Genomic DNA, 21636 nt, shown 5'->3' with positions numbered 1-21636 from the left:
TATTTATTGAACCTTGAAGTTCAAAAGACATTTCGGTAAATAATTAGGACTTTATTCTCAAAGTAGTATCTTGTAGCACATATTACTGAAAAGACATGGCTTATAATAATGAAAACAAACTAATTGAAGGAATATGTTTATTGTCAAAATCTGTCATTACATGTTAGCAATCTGAAAAAAAGCTACATATGGCAATATTTTATTTAATATACAAAGACAAATAATTAATCATAGCTGCAGTTGTGCTGAAAATATGTTCGAGTTATTTATATATAAACTTGTTCATTTAGCTTTTTTTATATCAAGTTTCTCATTGTAATCATTCTAACAAATTATGGAATTACCAAAATTTGCTATTTGCCACAATCTGTTAGAAATATGATAGAATTATACTGCAAGAAATATTCAACGATATCGCAATGGCAAGTACTTATTCTTCTACGAATAAATGTCAACTTAGTTTTTCATTATTTTTCACTATGAAACTAACCCTAATTTTCTTGCAGCTTTATTTGGATTTCTATTTAGACACCAGAGAATTAGGTTTTTATAAATTTAGATGAGTAGGAAGATCTAATTATCAAAAATTTTACAAAACAATCAAAATTATTACTTATACATCCTGCTCTCATCTCATTAGATAAAATACATAAAAGTAAACCTATAATTAAGGCTAAAATTATATAAGCAAATATTTGCGTAATTTATACATTTGTATAAATTGCAAATTTGTCATTGTATCTATAAAGTTTTGAAAATACAACGAATCAAGAGCGCAATGAAATTAATATATTTTGAAAAAATATGGCTGTTCAGTTTCATTTATAGTACAAAACAATGTTGAATCAATATGAGCTACATCTTCATAATGTGATTTTCAAAACTATTCTAGTGATTAAAATTTCTACTACAGGTAATTCAACATAGGTTTCACTTGTTTTATTTTATACTATATTTTACGTTGGTCAGTAATGTCGATGACAAATATTGCCATTTTTCTATCTATATTTGAAACAAATAACAGTTCGTAATTCACTTTTTCAAATAAGATATGAAAACCATTCAATTTGCAACCAAACTTCATTATACAATTATCTTAAAATTACTTATTTATTTAAATGATTACAACCTTAAAGCCCAAATCGTATATTGCGAAATAGATGTTAATAAAAAGTTTTTAAAATATTTTACGAAACATTGCCTTTATTACAGTAGCTCCGTGTAAGTATTTTGAAACTGCATTCAACTATTGTAGTTTCTATGTTATTCGCAACAGATTTTGTTCATTATTCGTGAATGGACAATATCAGATAAAGAAATTAGACCATACTATATAAATTGGTGCAACTAGTAGGCTATATTGAAGATAAAATTATATATTAAAAGAATTATATCGTAAACGCACGACGTGTCAAAAATAACGTAAAACATTAAAATAATTGCAATCATAATAGATTTATTACTTCACATCATTCTCTAAATTAACTTTGATCTAATCCCATCTTTGTTACCAACATCTGTATTTATTCAAGTCTTATGATTACTAAGTATTTTCTTAATAACAAAGTATCATTTACTTTCCATATAGTTAATTTTAAATTACATGTTCACATGCCACGAACTATGATTATCTACCGTATTTCCAAGATACGATATTCCAGGTTATTGACTTCAGTAATCCTGATCATTCACAAATATTGGCAGGCTTAATGGAAAGTTAATTACCTCAAATTCTGGTTACATCATATTTCACTGGCGGACATTTAAAATCATTTTATCTGTACTTCTATTTACAACCAATCTAACCTTGACCTCATCTTTATCTCACAAAAATACATAAAATGATATTTACGTGACAGAAATAACCAACTGTGCAGATTTGTGCAAAGAAACTTTTTTTTGTTTCAATGCTGCTGTTGGGAGTTTCCTTTGTTAAAAACCTTGTAAAACCACATTGCTGGTTAGATTTACTCTTCATTTTAAGCCAAAACTTCGCATCACCTGAAGGCAGAAAAAGATTATTGTTAGAAATGTCTTCATTTCATAAGAACTGGGGTTAATTCTAGAAGCGGGGAGCCAATACAAACCATGAAGGTAAATACAACGTAATGTAACCTAAACTAATCTAAACAAAATTAGGCTATAGTTATCAAAAAATTATGAATTCTTAGAAGAAAATTATGGCCCCCGTAATTAGAATTTATCCGAATAACTGATGAAAGAACTAATGAACAAAACGGTCATTGTCGTGGTAAGTTTAATGAAGAATATTTTGTTCAAGTTACTACTTTTGATAATAGTGTTTACTACGTACTAAAAGTGCTAATAGTTTTAAATGTTATCTAGTATTTGGAATATTCTAAAATGCAAAAATATGTCTTCAGAATAAGAAATACACATTTAAAAAAAGAATATAGAGTAATATTTCCTCATTGTTTTAGAGTATTTTATTAGTTTATTCAACATTATGCTTCATATATCAAAGAAACTAATCTTAGCTTACCTGTTCGTATACAGTCCAAGCCATGGCCGCCATCATAGTTCTTCGAAGCATTCTTGGTACCAATCCTCTAAAATATCCTTGTACTCCGTATTTCTAAAATTAGAATATTTGAACAATTAGAAGGCACAAAACCTAAAAAGTGGCATTCAAGACAAAATTATGATTTCATTTTTTTAAAGTTTTAAACGGAATACCTAATTTGTCCCCAGTCAACTAATTTCAAATTTATTAGCTACTATCAGGCTTTTAAAATATAAATAGTACCAAACAACTTCCATAATTCAAAGATTGCTTTCTATCAAATATCCACTGTAGAAATACATAATCAAAATAAATGTACATAGGAGAAAAAAGAATTTTACCATTCCATCTTTATATTATCCTTGAAATATTAGATCTGGTGTCTTACTGACTTTCAGACTCATGTAATATGTCTAGAGTCTCAACTTTTTATCGATTTCCTACAAGTGTTGTAAAGGTTATAGTATATTTAAAAACTAACTATGTAGAAAATCAATTGAGGACTTCGATGAATAATGAAATAAAGAAATATGTACGAGCATTTAGAAAACTGTCAATCTTTAAGATGTCTCTGTTATGCACTGTAAATAAACTATGCTAACATGTGGATTATTTTGATGAATTCATAGAATTATGGAACTAAAAAAGTTTGAAAACTCGAAGAAACTTCATCGACAAGATGTCCCTCACAGGCTTACATCATGGCTTCACACAGAAACACTCTTTGAAGTACATTTGAGGAGACTCGCTAAGCCATCATAATTTTCCAGTTCTGCCACTAACATATCACAAGCGCGAAAGAACTATGTTGTAAGAATTTTGCAACCGCTTCATCAGATTGGAAGAATTAGGAAGGCTTTTTTTTTTTTAAGAGTAACTGAAGTAAAAGTTTATGCCACATTGGCTCCACTGCTAAAAATTTTTAAAAAATCAATCGGTGACTGTGTTGAAAACAGAAAATACTGGTCGGTACCGAAGTCACTGGTTGGTAAGAGTACAGAGGAAAAAGGAATAAAATATTTCTTTTGAACTTAAAATTGAGGCAGGAAATTTTCCATTACTGTTCCCTTTCATGGATACTTTCAACTCCGCATGCACCCTTAACAAATTCTGGAAATTTTTAATGTTAAAACAGATTAAATCAAATGTATTTCAGATTTTGAGCCCCAAAAATCATGCTTTTCTAGTACAACTAATTTTTAATCAAACAAAATTCCGTTTAAATCTTACCTCTCGTACGTAAATGACCACATGGCAGAGATTGTCAAACTTGTTCGGGTAAAGTTGCATTTTTGTTTTAATGACATCTGCTGGTTGAGTTACCGCCGACGCCAAGAGTCCTGCTATTAGTCCACACGAGAAGTGAAGAGGAGCAGCAAACTCTGAATTCAGCCATTCTATTAGCAAAAGAAAATAAAATTTAAAAATGCAAGATAAAATATACATACAATAATCAAATTACGGTAATTAATGATTAAGTAATTAGTTTTCCTATTGAAGTCTACGATATTTTTTTACTTTACAAACTTTCAAATAATACTTTCATATTCGTTTATCGTAGTGGTAATGCCAGGAAATAAATTTTGTTCTTAATTACTGAATGAAAATATGTTGTTTTCGTAAGCAGATTTGACAATTTTACCAATATGAATTTTTTGATCTTTCTTAAATTACAAACTTTGCAAGCAATCTGTGGTATTAGCATGCATTTTTAGTAGAAATACTTGTAAAGAAAGGAAAATAAGTTTATTATGTCCCAGCTGTTATCTACAACTTTTCTACGCAAATTAATTATATATAATAGACACGTCATTACTATGAAAAAATTAATAGCATATCGTTTGAACCTCCGCGCTCCATCTTATGAAGTCAAAAACAAGGTAAAACTTTTAGCTGTGTCTACTACTTGAGTGTGCCACTGTTAAAAATCCATCTACAGGCTACATAAAAAAGAACCAAGCACTTGCTGTATGATAAAAACCTAAATAATGGTTACCTTTTGGTACTACTTTCTTAGTTTCAGTGTAAAACATCAAATAGAGGCCTGAGAAAGGAGCGTCACGTACTAGAGTCGGTAGCAATCCACAAGACAATCCACGAATTCCTTCCGTGCGATAGATCATGCGGAGAGCCTGTACAATACTTCGATATTCATAGACACCGCTCTGGAAATAAGAATTTAGAGAAAACAATGTAAAGTCATAAATTAATGTTTTGAAAACCACATGAGATTTTACCTGTTCACTACTTACATAAGTAATTCGTGTAAGATATCAATACAAAGTTATACAATTCTTTATTGCCTTATGATACTAGTCGAGAATCAATTACGCACTCAAACTTGCCTACTATTACTATGTAGTATATAATTTTCTTTGATCTATTATACAATTTTGCTGCTAGACACGGTGGTTCACTGGTAAAGCCTTATTTCTGATACGTAGGGTCCCAGGTTCAATCCCCGGCCAAGTAAGTTTATGGTGGACAACATTGTGCCCGTATGTTTTCCGGCGGTACTCTGTTTCCTTCCGCATTCTCATTCCATCACTTCTTCCACAATTCATTTGCCTTAATCATCCGTCTCCCTTAACGTAAACATAAACGTGAGACGTTAAACAAAAATTTCATTTCATTTTACAATTTTGATTACATAGTACATGGCTTGGATGCGTTATTAGAAACAAAATATTAACAAATCTCAACCAGAAACTACTCCATCTGCCCTTGTTAATTTAGTAGCTACTGTGCGCAGGGCAGACCAATAAAAATTTGAACGCATTATGGTAGTTCGGATTCTACTTAAAGCGGTAGTTCGCGTCTCATACATATAGCATCGGTGCCTAAAATGGGAGCTAAACTTAAAACTAACAAATCCTATCATTACAATAAAAAATACAACTACTAATATTTTATAGAATTTCTAATAAAACTTCAAATTATTCCTCATTTACAAACAGAAATCAAATAATTCAATATAGAAAATACGCACTACACAAATTACGGCCTTTTCATTTCAGGTTTGCTCTCAAAAAAATATGTGAAACATACTTCGGCCTCCGCCGCCCTCTTATGGAGGAAACCCTCCCTTTGCTTAGGGAAAACAAGTGAATGACCTCAGTTGTATTGCCAATTTGTCATTCAGTCGTGTGGTCTTCACGAGCGAAGATCGTAGGCTACTTAGAATGGATAACAACAAGACACTGTATAGGGAAGTCGGTGAAATAATTCTTTGTGGCAAGCTGTCCGTGCCCAGCTATTGAAATATCTCGGCCAGAGCAACCTGTCCCTACTCTTCCGAGGGAGGAACGGGAAAACACATCGACAGCAGTGAAGCAGGAGCATACTTGCAGTGAAGCAGGAGCATACAGGAACAGAAAGGTTATAGTAATCCAGTTTATATTACCTTATTAAATAGTGCTTTATTTCTAAGAATTTTCCTTAAAATTAGATTTTTATAATAATTTTTCTGTTACATAAATCAGATAGTGACAATAGAAAATACATCTTGTGAATAAATATTGGTCTTTTCTGAATTCTAGATTTGTGGAAAATTTATACGTTCTTATTTTCCTTGTATAAAATATACCATTTCACAATTTTCAGTGACCTGTTTGAAATTTAGATTTAAAACCTTACTGCTATATTTAAAATGTTTATTTTGGAATTTAGAGCTTATCTTTAGTATATGAGAAATATTGAAAAAAATCAATAAGTTTACCTCATATCTGGTTTTGATAACTGTGATCGGAATCATACACACTCCACTCATGGAACGTGCAGCCATTCCTAGTCCAATTGCTGTAAGAGGTCCGGGTTCTCCAGAGGTAAAACGTCCCTTTAACCAATGAAGAGACGAGAAATAAAGGCCAACTCCAGGAACACACCTTGTAAGAGACTGCAAAAAATAAATAAATAAATAAAAATAGGAATTTCAAAGAGAATTATAATTACTTAAGGAATATGAAGTTACTTTAAATGGCACAAATATTTTTAAAAATTTGTGTGTGTAGTACATTTCTTGTTTAAAACTAACAGCAGGAACGTAAAAAAGCAATTATATAATTCTAGATTCAAGCTGAATAAAAGCTTAATTTTATATAAGCAGAACTATGACGTTTAAATATTTTATTTACAAAAAGTAATCTACATATATTCTTATCAAAAGAGTAATGAAAACCAGTAAAACAAAGCTAAACAGAAGTATATGTAACCAAACTTCATTATATGATTTGCCTAATTTTATTAAAGTTTCCTTCTGAATTTGTCAAATACAAATTCAGGTATAGAAACAGAGGTACATGTTATATATCAAATCAGCGTAAATTTACACGAATGATACATGAATCACTGAAGACTGAAAATATTCTACAAAGTACTGTAGAGAAGTAAAAACATGCACAAACACTTACGCTTTGCTGTTGACTGATTCAACAGAGGTAATAATTATAAGACTTGCCAAACCAAATGCAAACAATAATATCAGAATGAAACATGCAGGATATGCGAAAATGCATTTACGTTCATTCAATCATCTTCCTTACGTAAAAATACCATAATAACTTCCCAAAATTTAGCACATAATGTAACACTTTGGTTAGTTATTAGCGAAAAACTACAGTATTAAACACGAAATGAAGAATATCTTAACTGTACACGTTTAAAAACCCCTCGACACAAAACTTTTTGTACACGGGATCATTTCCAGTGGAATCTCATGTGGTCCAGATTCCACGTTAAACAAGGCAAACTAGTGTACTCTTAAAAATAATACAAAATTGACAAGTTCTCATTATGTTGAGAACTTTCCTCGTTACATTTTATTGTTTAAGACTGTACAAATCCATCTTTAAATTAGTTTCTGGCTCAAATAATTATTAAAATTATACTAAGACATGTGGAGATTATTCTCAATGACTGAAAAAGCCAATTTCGATTTACATGCGACAAAGTTAGTTACTCAAAGTAGCGTTCTTTTAAAGAATGTTTAAATATTATCCAAACTACATGCGCACTAAAATAAGCAATTTATATACGAATTAGCATTTCATACAAACCTAACAGTTTATTTAAGAAAAAGTTTACATTCCTTAATTGTAAAACACTTTTTCATCTATCATTAGTTATGGTCAAAATAGCATGAAGTTCTACAGTTTGAAATAACCGAATTATAAATGAGCTTTTAAACAAGAAAGCAATGGTGCTAGATGCAAACTCTTGGCTATTTAGTTGGCAAAATTCTATGTTAGTGTCACTGTTGTAGTAAAGAGTTGTGAAAAAGGTTATTCAGCAATGCATTGCAAACGCAGCCCATATTAAGCATGCACAAAACAAACTGTTGCACATAATATATCGTGTTCTTTGTTTTATAAACAAAAGTTTAAATAGGATTTTTTTTGCATGTCTGTATGTGAGTGTGTGTGTGCCATGATATTAATGTTATACCTTTGCCTAATCGACGACATGATGATAGATGCTGGACGAACATCAGGCGGATGGAACTCCAGAAGTGGTACAAGAGAGTGTGGACTTACCCTAATCAAATAGGGGAAAACAAACACTCAGTCAGATTTGAAATGATTTGAGTCGGACGCCACAAACAATGATTCACACAACTTCACCTTCAGCACAACAGCTTTACGAAGATTGTAGTATACTTAATGAAACTGCTTTGTGTTCGTTGAATATGCAGAAATTACAAATATTCCGATTTAATAAATTGAGTACTATGATCACAAATTACTATATTATCTTCAAACACATCTTAGATTATTTTATATCCTTGTGAGACTGGTTACATTCATATTTCAGAGATACAGTGATATCAGACACGTAGTTTGAATTAGCTGATTATATATAATTGTGAACTTTAAAATCCAGGCAACAAGATGATCTTATTTCTGACAAATGATAGTCTCTTATTCTTATTACGGAAGTTGGTTAGTTTTATAAAGTTCTAAATATATCGGATTTAATATCAATAGTGAAACAAAATGTTCACTTTGTAAGTAAAAGAACTTGATATGAAAGTAATAATTCCTATTATGTTTTGTATATCACAAAACATTCTAAATAATAGTAGTTAAAAATATTTACTCTCAAGCTACAGAGATGTTAAAAAAAAGTAACATATTTAAAGAATTTCATTTAAAGTGGGCAATTACTTTCCAGTGCTAGTAAATTTGTGTTCATTTATATTTAGTCCAGTATGACGCAAAAAACTTTAAAATATTTTGGTATCGATTACTTGAGTTTGTTGCTTGCAACTTTCAACTTCGTAAGTTCATCTGTACTAAAGGTAAAGTTGCATCCAATAAATCTGTAAAGATCTCATTTGAATGATACTTACAGGGGTCATGCCCTTCCACAAGGCAAATACGTGTTCGTTACGTAAAATATGTCCAATTATGGTGATCATTCCACTTGATCTGGGTCTAGAAGAAATCAAAAATACATTTCTTAATTTTATGTCAAAACCTGGGTATGAATAAGACTTAACATTTAATAAAGTTTAGTGCAGAATTCAGAGTGAGAAAACAAGTTTGAGAAATAGCATTTAGTAATACGAACTTACATTGACCGCTTTGTAAACTAGACTCGCAGCTACGTTAAATAGTTTTCCAAGCAGACTCAAGAATATTATTATCTTTGATTAGCGGTGAAGTAGCAAAGAAGCTTTAACTAACAATTTGTATTATTATTATTATTATTATTATTATTATAGAATTACCCCCAGTAGCTTTTGTAGCTGACTTCGAGTATGGGCAAACTAACCTTGACTCTCCCCTCCCTCTTATAAGGGATGCCTAATTAAACAGTGAAAATCTGAAGTTTTAAGATCAGTGAATAACAGAATGGACATAAAAATGAGGAAAGTTTGGCGACATCTTTGGAATGCTATTCAATAAGCTAATAAAACTTTCCAAGTACAGTAAATCCTCGTTAACACGAATTCCAAGGGACTGAAAAATCAGGAGTTCGTGTTAACCGGGGACCCAAATTTTATTATTCGAATACATATTCTCCATACATACGCCTACAGTATACAGACTATACATACCACTACAGTATATTATGTATGTCATAGAAAACACTAGAAATGGTATCGAGACGAGACTGAGTAGTCTCTGTTCCAAATTCGAGACGAGACCAAGACTTCTCCGTCTTGATACCATCCACAGAATTGTATCGAGACGAGGCTCAGAGTTTCGGTCTCGTCTCGATTTCGAAAAGCACGGCTCGGTCTGAAATTCGAGTTAAGATCGAGATCGAGACTAGCTTCGGTCTCGGTACCGTCCTCTGAAAAGTAAAAACACTACAGTAAGCTTATTATCCTATCTTCGAAGATTAAAATAAATAAATAAATAAAAGAGCTTCCACGCAGAAAATCCAGGTCAAGTTATAAAATTGATAACTCCGCTAGCAGGTTGGGTACCGCTAGTACTGCTGTCACCAGTTTGGAGTTACAGGGAAGAGAAGATGTTTCGTCTCGAGCTGTCGCCAGCAGCTCGTCTGCCAAGCTCCTGTATGTTGAGCGCTTGACGGAGGACAGAATCAGCACCTCATAAGAGAGGAAATATACCTGTTTCTGGTTTTTCTCTTATTTACAAGGCAATTTTCGTCTGTGTAAATACTGTATGACAAAAACTGATCTGGAGTGAAATCTGAAATAAGAAAAATGATCTGAAAAAAAAAAAAAAAACAAAGGATTGAAAGTTCGTGTTAAATGAAAACCTTTACTGACTCAAGGGACTAAAAATTAGTTCGTAATTCGTGTTAACCGATAAAACTTCCTATAGGATAACGTACAGCGATGCCGGGACCTAAATTTTGTTCGTCCTAACCGAGTGTTCGCCTTAAGCGAGTTCGTGTTAACGAGGTTATACTGTATTTACGTACAGACCAGAAATTTGGGTGCGCAATTTATGGTCAATTATTGGGCGCCCAAAGTTATACAAAAGGTTTTGAAAACAATTATTTTATACGAAACAGCGTTATGCATATACTATCTGGCTTATTTTCGACATTTTCTGTATTCTTCATTGTCTAAGTTATTCAGTAACATCAAAGAACTAGGGGTAAGCTTAGCGAAAAATTTGTTTTAAAATGTCCTATGTTGTCGTTAGATTCATTAAATTCTTTTTGTTAGTTTAAACATGCGACCATACATTCAAATTAACATTATATACATGAAATACCAGCAACTTACTTCTGGAGCATTAATAGGATAGAGGAAAACTGTATAAGAAAGTATTGTTCACATATATAGAGAATATTTCCCTTAGCAATGAGAATCGTTAGAGCTAAAATAGTTTCCAAATGCAAGATTTATCAAGAACTACCAGGGGTGCACCCACAATAGAAGACCCACCGGGCCGGAACCTTCTAAATGTTTTTGATTTTAAATAACATACGTATATCTTGTCTGCACGAAGGGTGCATTCACGAGTTTCCACTCGATCCCGACTCCCTCCAACGTTCCTACTTTCCATTCCCAATTTTTTTTCTGGATGCCCTCCTCAAAACTACATATTATTATTATTATTATTATTATTATTATTATTATTATTATTTAAAGTTTAACGTCCGATGATTGTGCGCAGAAAGTAAGGGAGGCAGTGATGATTAATAAAATGGCGAAATGGAAAAAGTGGGAGAACTGATAGAAAAATCTATGCACACTGTTTGTCCAGCAGAAAATGCACTTGGCTTGAACCGAGATCGAACCGGGAACACCACGAACCAGAGGTGAACGCTCTACCACTGACCCACCGCGCATCTAAATACACAGTATATATTGTTTAAAAATTTGAATGCTACCAAAATATCGTTTGTAGTACACATTTTGACTTGCATTTTGGTTAATTAATTAATTAATTAAACAGGAAATTTACAAATATTACGAACACTTTTATTAATCCTTGTTAGCTATTTTAAAAAAAAAAAGTTCCGGTTTAAAGCCAATTTTATGATATTGAAGAAGCTTAGGAGAGTGGACACTTACCCAAGCGTAGCCTGTGCAGCTGCTGGGGTTTGAAGTCTTGTTTTCACCAAATCCAGAGGTTGAAACAGGATGGTTGAACAGGTGCCAGAAAAGGAACCTGCCAGGAACGACTTCAAGAATGGATACTGAAAGAAGATATATTCAAAGTCAGAATTATCTTTATCATTTAATAATATTTAGCAATGGCTTATTTTAAGTACTTTACTAATATGCTTAAATTTATTTAATTAAATAATTAATACTACTTTCATGCGCCATTTTGTAAATAATTTAACGTTCCTTTTCACCAACTACAATTACAAGTTAACGTGGGATTCGAACCACATGAGCTCCTTCCAGGGATCAAACTCAAGTCTACCGCACCTATGGCAAATACTAACCATATAGCCACTATCAAAGAGTTCTTTTAATAATTGTTGTGAGATAGTTCAATGAGCCTTAGATGCATTATTTTGGAACTTCTAGACTATATCCTAGCTCAAACATAATTCTTAATGTATGTATAAGGTTTCAAAGTATTCAAGCACCTGTAAACTATACTTAATGTCTGAACTTTTAAATTTAAGGGCTAATTTGATTCAGTGGAACTGATTATTATTATATTTTTTTTTTTTCGCTGACCTTATATAAGATGATATTTGCTGCTTAAAGTGGAATGCGAGCTAACTCGGGTTTGTATCCGAGGCTCCCGGTGAGGATACTCAATCGGAAATATGTAAAAGTCTTTTCAGGCCAGCTATCCTGAGTTTCCCCATCATTCACACCAGACAAATGCCGGGATGGTATGTAACAAAGGTCCCAGGACGCTTCCTTTCCAATTTCCCCGGGTAGTGTGATCACCGGGTGTAATCCCAGATTGTATTTAAAGAAAATACTCCAAGTGGAGGTTTGAACCCGGAACTATAAGCACAGATACAATGCACGTTAACATTTTGCCACGAAAGGAAACTTGAAAAAAAAAATTCAACCAAGATAATGGGTTTGAGCAACCCTCAGTTCCCTTTAAACTTGAAAACAGGGGCGTCATATAGGGGAGGGTAGGAGGGGCAATTACCCCCCCCCCCAAGGGTTTGACGAATACATATACTTTAATCGATTGTCTACTAATATACTAGTACAAAACGTGAAAGTCATATCGATGGTGCTCTTCCCCCTCCCCCCCCTTCCGTCTGAAATGACGCTCCTGTTTGATAATTGACATTAGCCTCTATATTATCTAGTCTAAGTTTAGGTTGTTTTTTCTAACACATTAAGGTTCAAGATAAAACATTTATATGCAAACATTTCAAGTTCATTTGACAATATGGTTAATCTTAAAAAGATACTACTGAATTTATCATAAGGCGAATGTGGGGACAATTATATTGAGTGTACACCCATATAGCGAGTTGAAAGGACGCATGTGGTTCGAACCGTCCGGTTTACTCCATTATTTACTATCTATACTGAGAATGTCATTCAATCTTCCCCAATTCTTGATTGTGGACTCATCTATTCTGAACCTGGAAGGACGGTTGCTGATACGAAAATCAAACCCAGCTATCATTCTTTTTCTATTGCCTACTTAAATTCAGCGGCGGCTCTTGAGGTAACTTACATCGGTAAAAAATTAAAATTTTTTATCACTACAACCTATGGAAAGAAAACTTACGTAATGTATACAAAAATTAATATTAGGTATAGTTTGGAACAATAAAATTTTAAGTTGTATCCATGTGACTTACTTCAAAAGCCGCCTTTGCTCGAATTGCAAAACAAAATGAAATAGGTTGATTACTCCCATATATAATTGACCTACAAATCGCAGTTAAAGCCTTTAACACTATACAATTTGACGCATTCAAACAGATGACTTCTGTTGCATCGTGGAGTTGATTGAAATTACATGATCAGCAACTCTGCTCCTATCGGATATATTTCGGATTTCTGTATCTGAATTTGTTACCTCTTAATTTAAGTACCTCACAATGTTTAGTCAACAAAGAATTCTGCCAGTGGCGGCTCACGAGAGAAGTCACATCCATGAAAATTAAAATTTGATCGCGAGAAAAATCTTACGTTCTCATTCTTATATAGAAGAACCACATCAGTAAGTTTTTTTCCCCATAGTATGAAGTGATTAAAGTTTGTAACTAATGAGACTTCTGTCAAGAGCAGGCACTAAATTCTGCCCTCCTCCAAGAATCGAACCCTAACTAGTCAGTTACACGAAAATATTATATGATAACTAAGAATAATATTTTAATAAATTTAAATAACTTTAAATTAAAATAAGAGTTTGTAAATACTTACATTAGCAATTATATCCATTCTGTGTTCTTGTGTTTTCTCAATACGACCACACAGAAAAGTGACCTTGCGTTAGATGGTATTCCAAAAGCGCCTCAAGTCTTCCCCCAAAATAGCTCGCTTGCTTAATTGCTTCTTAACCAGCTACGGGAAACGAACTGCAGCCAAAGGCAATTGCAGAAGAAATGCACTTTTTCTTCTTTATTTTTCAGAAACAGCTCAAAACTCGCAGGAGATTTTAACTTCTCCTTGTTAATTGTTCTACGTATCAGAGTAGTCAGAATAGTATATAGGATTCACTCGGCATAACAGCATACACATCTTCCAACCTTCTCCTCGTAATAACATGAAGACTTTTGTTGACAGCTGCAACAATAGAGAATACAGTTTGTTTGTATTGAAATTACAAAATAAAATCTCTCTCCACTTAACCTGCTACACTTTCAGCCAGCGTGAATGCCATAAACATTGCAAACAGCAAAGAAATTAATGCGGAATATTTGCCCACTAAATCAAAGCTTTCGTAGCTACACGAAGTTCTAGAGTACCTCGCGCTTCAGTCGAATGTCGCTATGTGGCTCTCTTTGGCCGCAAGTCCACTAGAAATACTCGGCGAGAAATTATGTCAACGTCATACTAGTGGTCAGCGGGTGCAAGCTACTGATAAGCCATCGAAGACACCCAATAGAATGTCGTGACGTAATAAAAATACACTTAAAGCCCTGCCAACCACATTGCTAAATCCCAATCGTAGATGTTATCGATGTCTTGTGAGACTTAGGTCTTCCAAAAAAAACAAAATTCTTTGGATGTCGTTTCTGGTTTTACTTTCTTTTATGGTACTTGCTCTAAGAGTTATGAAAGGAATTTTCATCGCGGTGTTCTAGTTAATTGTTTCATGTTAATACTTTCTTAATGAAGTTGAAATGATTCCAAAAGTCATACATGTATTTTCTCTTTATTATTATTATTATTATTATTATTATTATTATTATTATTATTATTATTATTATTATTATTATTATTATTATATTTAACGTTTCATGTTAGGCTAAAGGAGACGGATGATTAAGGAAAGTAAATGATGATGGAAGGATTAGTGAAATGATAACGTGGGAGGAAACGGGAGAACGTCAACAAAACCCATGGACACAGTTTATCCACCATAAGCTCATTGGGCCTGGGATCAAATTAGGAACCCTTGGCACCAAAGGTGAGCGCCCTCCAACTGAGCTACCGTGTCTCCACATGCGTATCAATACAATGATACTTCATCAACTAGTCTCTTCTGTCCCTCCCTCTTTATTCTGCCACCGGGGTTTCTATCCTGTCCCTCGTTATATATTTGTCTCCCAATCGGTCAATCTCCCAAACAGTTTCTCTTCCTCTTTTTAATTTTATCTATTTTTTTTTTTTTTTTTTTTTTGGTTCCTACTATTCCTACCACCTCTTCACTTGTCCTCAGTTTGACCCAGCTAGGTTTCTTTACTTTTCTCCATATTCACATTCTGAAAACTTCTATTCTTGATCGCTTTGGCGCAGTGTCCATGTTCTTGTCCCATAGAGTGCAATACTTCACATGAACATTGTGTGAGTTTTTCCCTTACCACTTTAGTCAAGGACTAATAGATTTTTTCTTCCTATTTTTTTCGCCTTTTTTATCCTTATTTCTATTTCACGTTCTTTCATGTCATATCCTCACTAATGCTGTAATACTACCCAGATGATAATTCATGATAGAGAGTGAAATACATACAAATAGTAAAATATTAAATTATGTACATAATCATTCGTTTTGTCGTTATTATAATGTCGCCAACGTTTTAACAAAGTGACAAAAGTGTTGGGCGGAAAGTGTTAGCTAATATGTGAGTGGCCAGTACGTTGTTAGGGAAGTTTTATGTGTAAACAATATAGATGATTATGTCGTGAGTTTCGAGTTAAGTTTTGGATACGAATGATATTAAGAATTGAAGTATAGTAAACTTGAGATTTAGTTGAATTACGAATATGGTTTATGTTGTTTAAGAATGACTAGGGGCAAAGAAAGAGAATAAAGAATTATATGAAGAGCTCAAGTTCTGTGGTCTATCGTGTACAGAGAAAATGTAAGCCAGTTAAGTAGAGTATAGATATACGTAAATAATAAGCATATTGCTTTTACAAAAAGATTTCTTTTGAAATACGTAACTCACTCGCAATTTGGCGCTTATTATAAATAAGTATAGATTGCTTTTGCGTCAACTTAACATGTAGAGTTATTCTGTCCATGGTTCTAATTCAAAGTACTTCGTTTTTCTCATCCAATGACGAAAGAAAATATTCTGTGACGTCATTCAGAAAGTTATCAAGACAAAAGTTGCTTCACAAAACTGAACCTTATAATAATGCTCTTTTTATAGTTAGTATTTTGACTTTAGTATTACAACGACGTTGTAAGTATTCATCATGACACAATGTGGTATTATCAGATTTTCATAAGATTCTTAAAGTAATATGATGTCAGAATTGAATCTTCGTGAAGAAAAATTAACATCATGAGGTCTGTGACGTACAAATGTTAGATATTACAAAAGCAAAATTGCGATTACGAATTACGACATCAATTTTGAGCCAAGAATACTGGAGTAGATGTGAATTATCAATTTCAAATACAACAATTTTCCCAGATTGATTGTAAATAAGGGTATATAGGAGGTCCTTTCTAATTACTATTAATAAATTTGTTATATAAAAGTTCTCTTCTACACTACAGCAAATTTGTAAAATACTGTGGCAAATTCAACGGAAGCCATATTTCTCAGAGGAACTTGAATATATTTTAAGGATTTTTGTTCCCCTCCCCTTTTAAGAAAGAAGGGATGCATTTTCCATTGAATAGGGTTTATTATTATTATTCAGAAAAGTTATTTATAGCCAGACTTTCTTCCAGATAATTTTATTAGGGGGTGGCAAAATCAAAATACGAGGGGGCTGTACTGGCACATTATTTGCTAAAGTACCTGATCTACACTAGAGCGACTGTAATCGCTATTTATTTTATTTAAAGCCCCAGGGAAGTCAAATCCAGCACGCTTTGGCAGGAAAATGATATTTATAGTTACTCCATCTGTATTTTATTAGATTAGATTTTTGTTTGTGATAATTTTTCTTATCTTGTTGGAAAACTTAAGTTTACGTAATAAATATGGAAGCGTATACTATAACCTATGCATTATATACTGTATTGCAGCAGAATTATTATTGTTGTTATTGAAATTCTACAAAATTAGGTTGAAACATAAATAAGTTTGAAGTACAGCATAGTTGATCTTTGTATCGTGTGCAAGTCCTTTATGCAATGTGCTGCAAACAGTAAATAACATTCCTCAGCAATTATTTACTATATTTTCCCTTTTTTTAGAATAAAATAAAATAAAATAAAAATCAGAGTTTGTAAGAACTTTTGGTAGCATAATTATAGCTGTCGAAGTGAAAATATCCCCTGAAGAGCAGCAGACGATCATAATTTGTGTATATTTTTGGTGGCTTCCTGCGTTTGTTGATAATCCATGACCTTCTTTCGTTGTCCAAACAGATCTTCAGGTTCATAGGCCAACGAGGCAACTTATCAAGAATTCTATTTGACTGAAATATTCTTCTCCTTACACTTACTTATTTCGGACTCTTATTCTTCAAGATAATTTAAACAAAGAATAATTTACATAGTTAAGAAGAATGTATTTCTCCGGAGAGAAAATAATTATTTTTGTAACATTAAGGACAACTATTGTTTAATTGGTAATAATAAAACAAAGGATATTTTCCATAATATGTTAAAATAGAAATTCATATTTTAAACATGTGTATGGAACGATGCAGAATTTATCTATTAGTTTATATGAGGTTTAAATAAGGTTTCCTCATCTCGTTTCGTTTCGATTGTCGAAAAGTTTTTCCATCTCGTCTCAGAACTATTCCCATGTCATTTTGCAAATTTATGTATAAAATTTATGCTCTGATTTTCTTTCTTTATTATCTAAAAGTTACCAAATCATTCCGTGTCACAGGAGGTCCACGAAGTGTGTGATATAAAAACATCTAAATCACATTTATTCAGGGGCGGCTTTAGGATTTTAATTTTAAGTAGGCCCCGCTTTCTCGCTTATGAATACATATACATATTTGATTGATTAATGACACTAGTAAATTACTTTTTGCAGTAGTGGTTGATGCTATTTCTTAAATAATTATCTACCATTAATACAAATAGTGGAAAATATATTTACTCTTCATTGTGTCTTTTAGCGTTTATATATTTTTCAAAATTTTTGGGTAGGTCCGTGCCTACCCTTCCTACCCGCTAAAGGCGCCACTGCATTTATTATTGGAGTATATTGTGTAATAACATGCATATCTTTAAACGTTGATAAATGCTCTTCACTGTCATTATCTTGAGTCTAATGTGATTGACGAGGACACAGACCATCAAGCAAGGTCAACTCTTACAGTACAAGCCGTTCCCCACCAAAATATCTAGGCTGAAAGAGAGGTGGATTACAGGAGTACGTTCTTAATTTTTAATATATCCCTTCCACTCCACGTCCCTAATTTCTAGTTATCTATATGAACTTTTGAAACTCAATGGAAAGAAACTGGCTATCATACCCCTGCGTATTAGTATTGTTCCCCGCTTCCGTAAGTGCCATAAATGAAGTAGAACCTTTCTTCGTGAAGAATGATCAGACAAGCTCTGTAAAGAAAAGATATGGGAACAGCAATATATTTTACAGGCACTTCCACGGTTTTGCCTCCCCCCCCCCCCCCAGCCTCTTCCTCCGAAAGAAAGCCTGCAAGAGAGAATACTTAAAACATGCTCTTTGTTAGGCTGATAACAACAATCCTATCAAGATTGAATTGGAACCAAAGGCGGATTCACGGGGAGGGTGGTGGGCAACCGCCCCCAAACGCTTCCATTTTTCTCCTAAACTCGTTTGGAGGTACACAGATCGAAATGTGCCCTTCCTAATTAATACTAGTGTAATAGAAAAATGAAATGAATTTTTTGAGTTTTACGTCCCACTTTTATGCCGGTTAGGCTAAAGAAGACGGTGATGATGAGTAATGAATGAAATGGTGGAATGAAGAAAGTGGGAGGAAACGGGAGAACCCCGAGAAAACCCACGCACACGGTGTTTGTTCACCACAAAGTTCACTTGGCGGGGGCTGGGATCGAACCCGGGATCCCAAACACCAGAGGTGAACGCTCTACCACTGAGCCACCGCGGCCCTAGTTTAATAGAGTTGCCTGCAAATGGCAAGGTATTGACGTTATTACAAGGGCTTAAACGGACTAATAGTGCTGTATTTATCCAGTTTTGATGCGAAATTTCGTATTTCCAGCCTACATTCATCTTCCAGGAGGTGATCGTGGTCGACTCCTACAAACGAAACTCCTGCATCCGCTACTATAGAATCCAGTGGAGGAAAACCTGCAGATCTTTTCATTTGCTACTTTTCTTACGATGCTTATTTCAGTTGTTGTTAACAGGTAACTATTGCTTAACAATTTCTTTACTTATTTAAGTACAGAGAAACAACAAACAATATTACAAATTTGACCTTGTTGCGCCATAGCGCCTTCACGTACTATGAAACAATGTAAACAGTGTTTTCAAAACATTGCTTATCACTGAGTGTGAGATACCCCTACAGGCTATGTTCACTGCACGACTTCCTCAGTCAGAACGTAAAGGAAACAAAATATACGTATCGACTGACCGTTCACGCATTTCCAGTTACTTTGTTGCTATTATGGATCACTTGAAAAGTGAGTTCAAAAACTAGAGTTGGTCAATTCAAGGGAATCAAGGTACGTGCGGTACTGGAGGTACGCACAAAGCCATTTCAAGGCATATATACTGTATATGAAATAAAAGAACTGAGATTAGGGAGAAAACGACGGGTGCGATTGGTTATAATGGATTGTAGTTAGGGATGCGCACGAGACGAATCGAGACAGGATTTCCTGACAAAATTCGAGTCGAGACACGGCTCTTCCAATAGAGAAATATACATTTTCCGAGTCGAGACATCACTTTTACAGCACATTTTCGAGACGAGACACCCACAAATCTTATCTGGCGCGCACCCAGAATTTTTTTTTTTTGTCAGGACAGGTCGAGAATCCAGATAAAACCTATGCACACGGTGTTTGTCCACCACAAGGCCCACTTCGCGCAAGCTGGGATCGAACCAGGGACCAGGAAAATATCCTGTTAATGCTCAACCTTGTTGATATGAAGTGAACAGAACGCCTAGCATTCTGTAACTAGCCTAACTTCCATGAGGTATTGGGTTTAGGGGCTATAAGTAACAGGCGCTCAATAACTATATCTAAATGAGTAGTTTTATTAATTTTTCAGTAAAATGATAGGCTAGACCGAAAACTACGTGTGTCATTGGATTTACGTATCTAAATAAATAGTTAGTGTGAAAGTGTGTGATATTTAAGTTACAAGATGTTATTGTAACAACAAACAAAAAAATAACCTAATAAAATAATTACAATAATGAAAAGTGCAGCTCAAAAATTATGACATGCTCAAGAGTATGTTCATAAAATATGCCATGTGAAGAATCCATGAATTATCCCGTCGAGCCCTTTCTCCCACAAAAGTATATTAGTCTTCCATCTTATATGTAGTGGGTCTTAATGTACGTTATTTCAAAGAAAGTAATATGTTTCCTATTTCTGTATAACTGTCATTATAAAGTAACTAGATAGTTCGGCAGAGGATTTGTAGGTGTATCTATAATAGCTGCCTAGCACCCTCATCTGGCAAGGATTAAATGAAATGCTATCCAGTATTTCAATTGTTTCGTATGACTCAAGATCTTGAAGAGTCTTGCTCAATGATTTCATTCAATTTCAACTAGATCTTCTGGTGGCTGAAAGAGATATCCACAGCAAAATTCCTACTGACTTTACCAAAACGACTATACAACAAGAGCAATATTAAGATTAGACTGCCAACGTACATGTTAGAAAGTATGTATAAAGTGACTTCAAAATAGCTTTCGGTTATATGTTTTCAACTAAGAAATACATCATGGCCTTGTTATTACGTTCGCATTACCTTTTGCTTTACAACTAATTTAGCTCAAAAATAAATAAATAAAAAATACAAAATATCAGCGAATTGAATACGACGTTTAGGCGTCAGTGTAACATTAATACTCGCAGCAGTCCACAAAAACCAGGAGAGAAATTCATCCAACAATTTTCACCATTTTTTCTTTAAAAAAAAAATTACTAACAGATCTCAGTGATATAGGTGACTGGAATCTAGATCTGTATCGGGAAACAAAATATCAATTGACGCAAAAAGAAGAAGAAGAAGAAATAACCAAGCAGAAGTATGACATCGTAATTTTGAGAAAAAAAAAGGCTAAAGAAAGGGAAAGAAAATGAAAGATAGTCAATTACACTTTAAAAAAAAAGACTAATTATGTACCTGACTGATGCCAAATATTTCAAAAGTATGAATCTTTTACACTTCTATTAAGAAGCTTATATCAGGTAGGTAACATTAAAATAATACTATTTGAGGTTCTCCTGAATCCTTCACTTTCTATTCAGCTTATTCAATCTATAAACTTACTCAACTTTGCAGAATTCACGGAATTATGTTACGTAATGGCATAATCAGGAATTTCAAGGTCTACTACACATTAGAAAATTGCGTGTAAACACGTAAACAACTATAGAATTGTTCAAAACTAAAATCTTTTATCTTTAAAGAAAAAGAAATCTGTTCGTGTTAATCTACCATAATCGCTC

General features: G+C 33.5%; 1 protein-coding gene across 2 annotated transcripts in view; it reads right to left on the bottom strand.

Annotated features, from left to right (window-relative positions):
* Positions 1-123: 123 nt before the first annotated feature.
* Positions 124-21636, bottom strand: part of LOC145665025 (mitochondrial glycine transporter-like) — a 46535-nt gene continuing 25022 nt past the window's right edge. Inside the window, exons 2-9 of one of the 2 annotated variants that reach the window (XM_081732237.1) lie at positions 13818-14180; positions 11526-11650; positions 8871-8955; positions 6243-6419; positions 4521-4689; positions 3755-3921; positions 2504-2596; positions 124-2001 (exon numbers count right to left, since the gene is read on the bottom strand). In XM_081732237.1, the coding sequence (XP_081588363.1) occupies positions 1975-2001; positions 2504-2596; positions 3755-3921; positions 4521-4689; positions 6243-6419; positions 8871-8955; positions 11526-11650; positions 13818-13835 (861 nt within the window). In that variant the 5' untranslated portion in view covers positions 13836-14180 and the 3' untranslated portion in view covers positions 124-1974. Of the gene's footprint in view, positions 2002-2503; positions 2597-3754; positions 3922-4520; positions 4690-6242; positions 6420-8870; positions 8956-11525; positions 11651-13817; positions 14440-21636 lie in introns of those variants that run through there. The other variant, XM_081732236.1, reaches the window with a different exon arrangement.

Source organism: Thermobia domestica, chromosome 11 (assembly GCF_964235325.1).
Source record: "Thermobia domestica chromosome 11, izTheDome1.hap1.1, whole genome shotgun sequence".
Taxonomy (NCBI): Eukaryota; Metazoa; Arthropoda; class Insecta; order Zygentoma; family Lepismatidae; genus Thermobia; species Thermobia domestica.
This window is presented reverse-complemented; position numbering and strand designations above follow the sequence as displayed.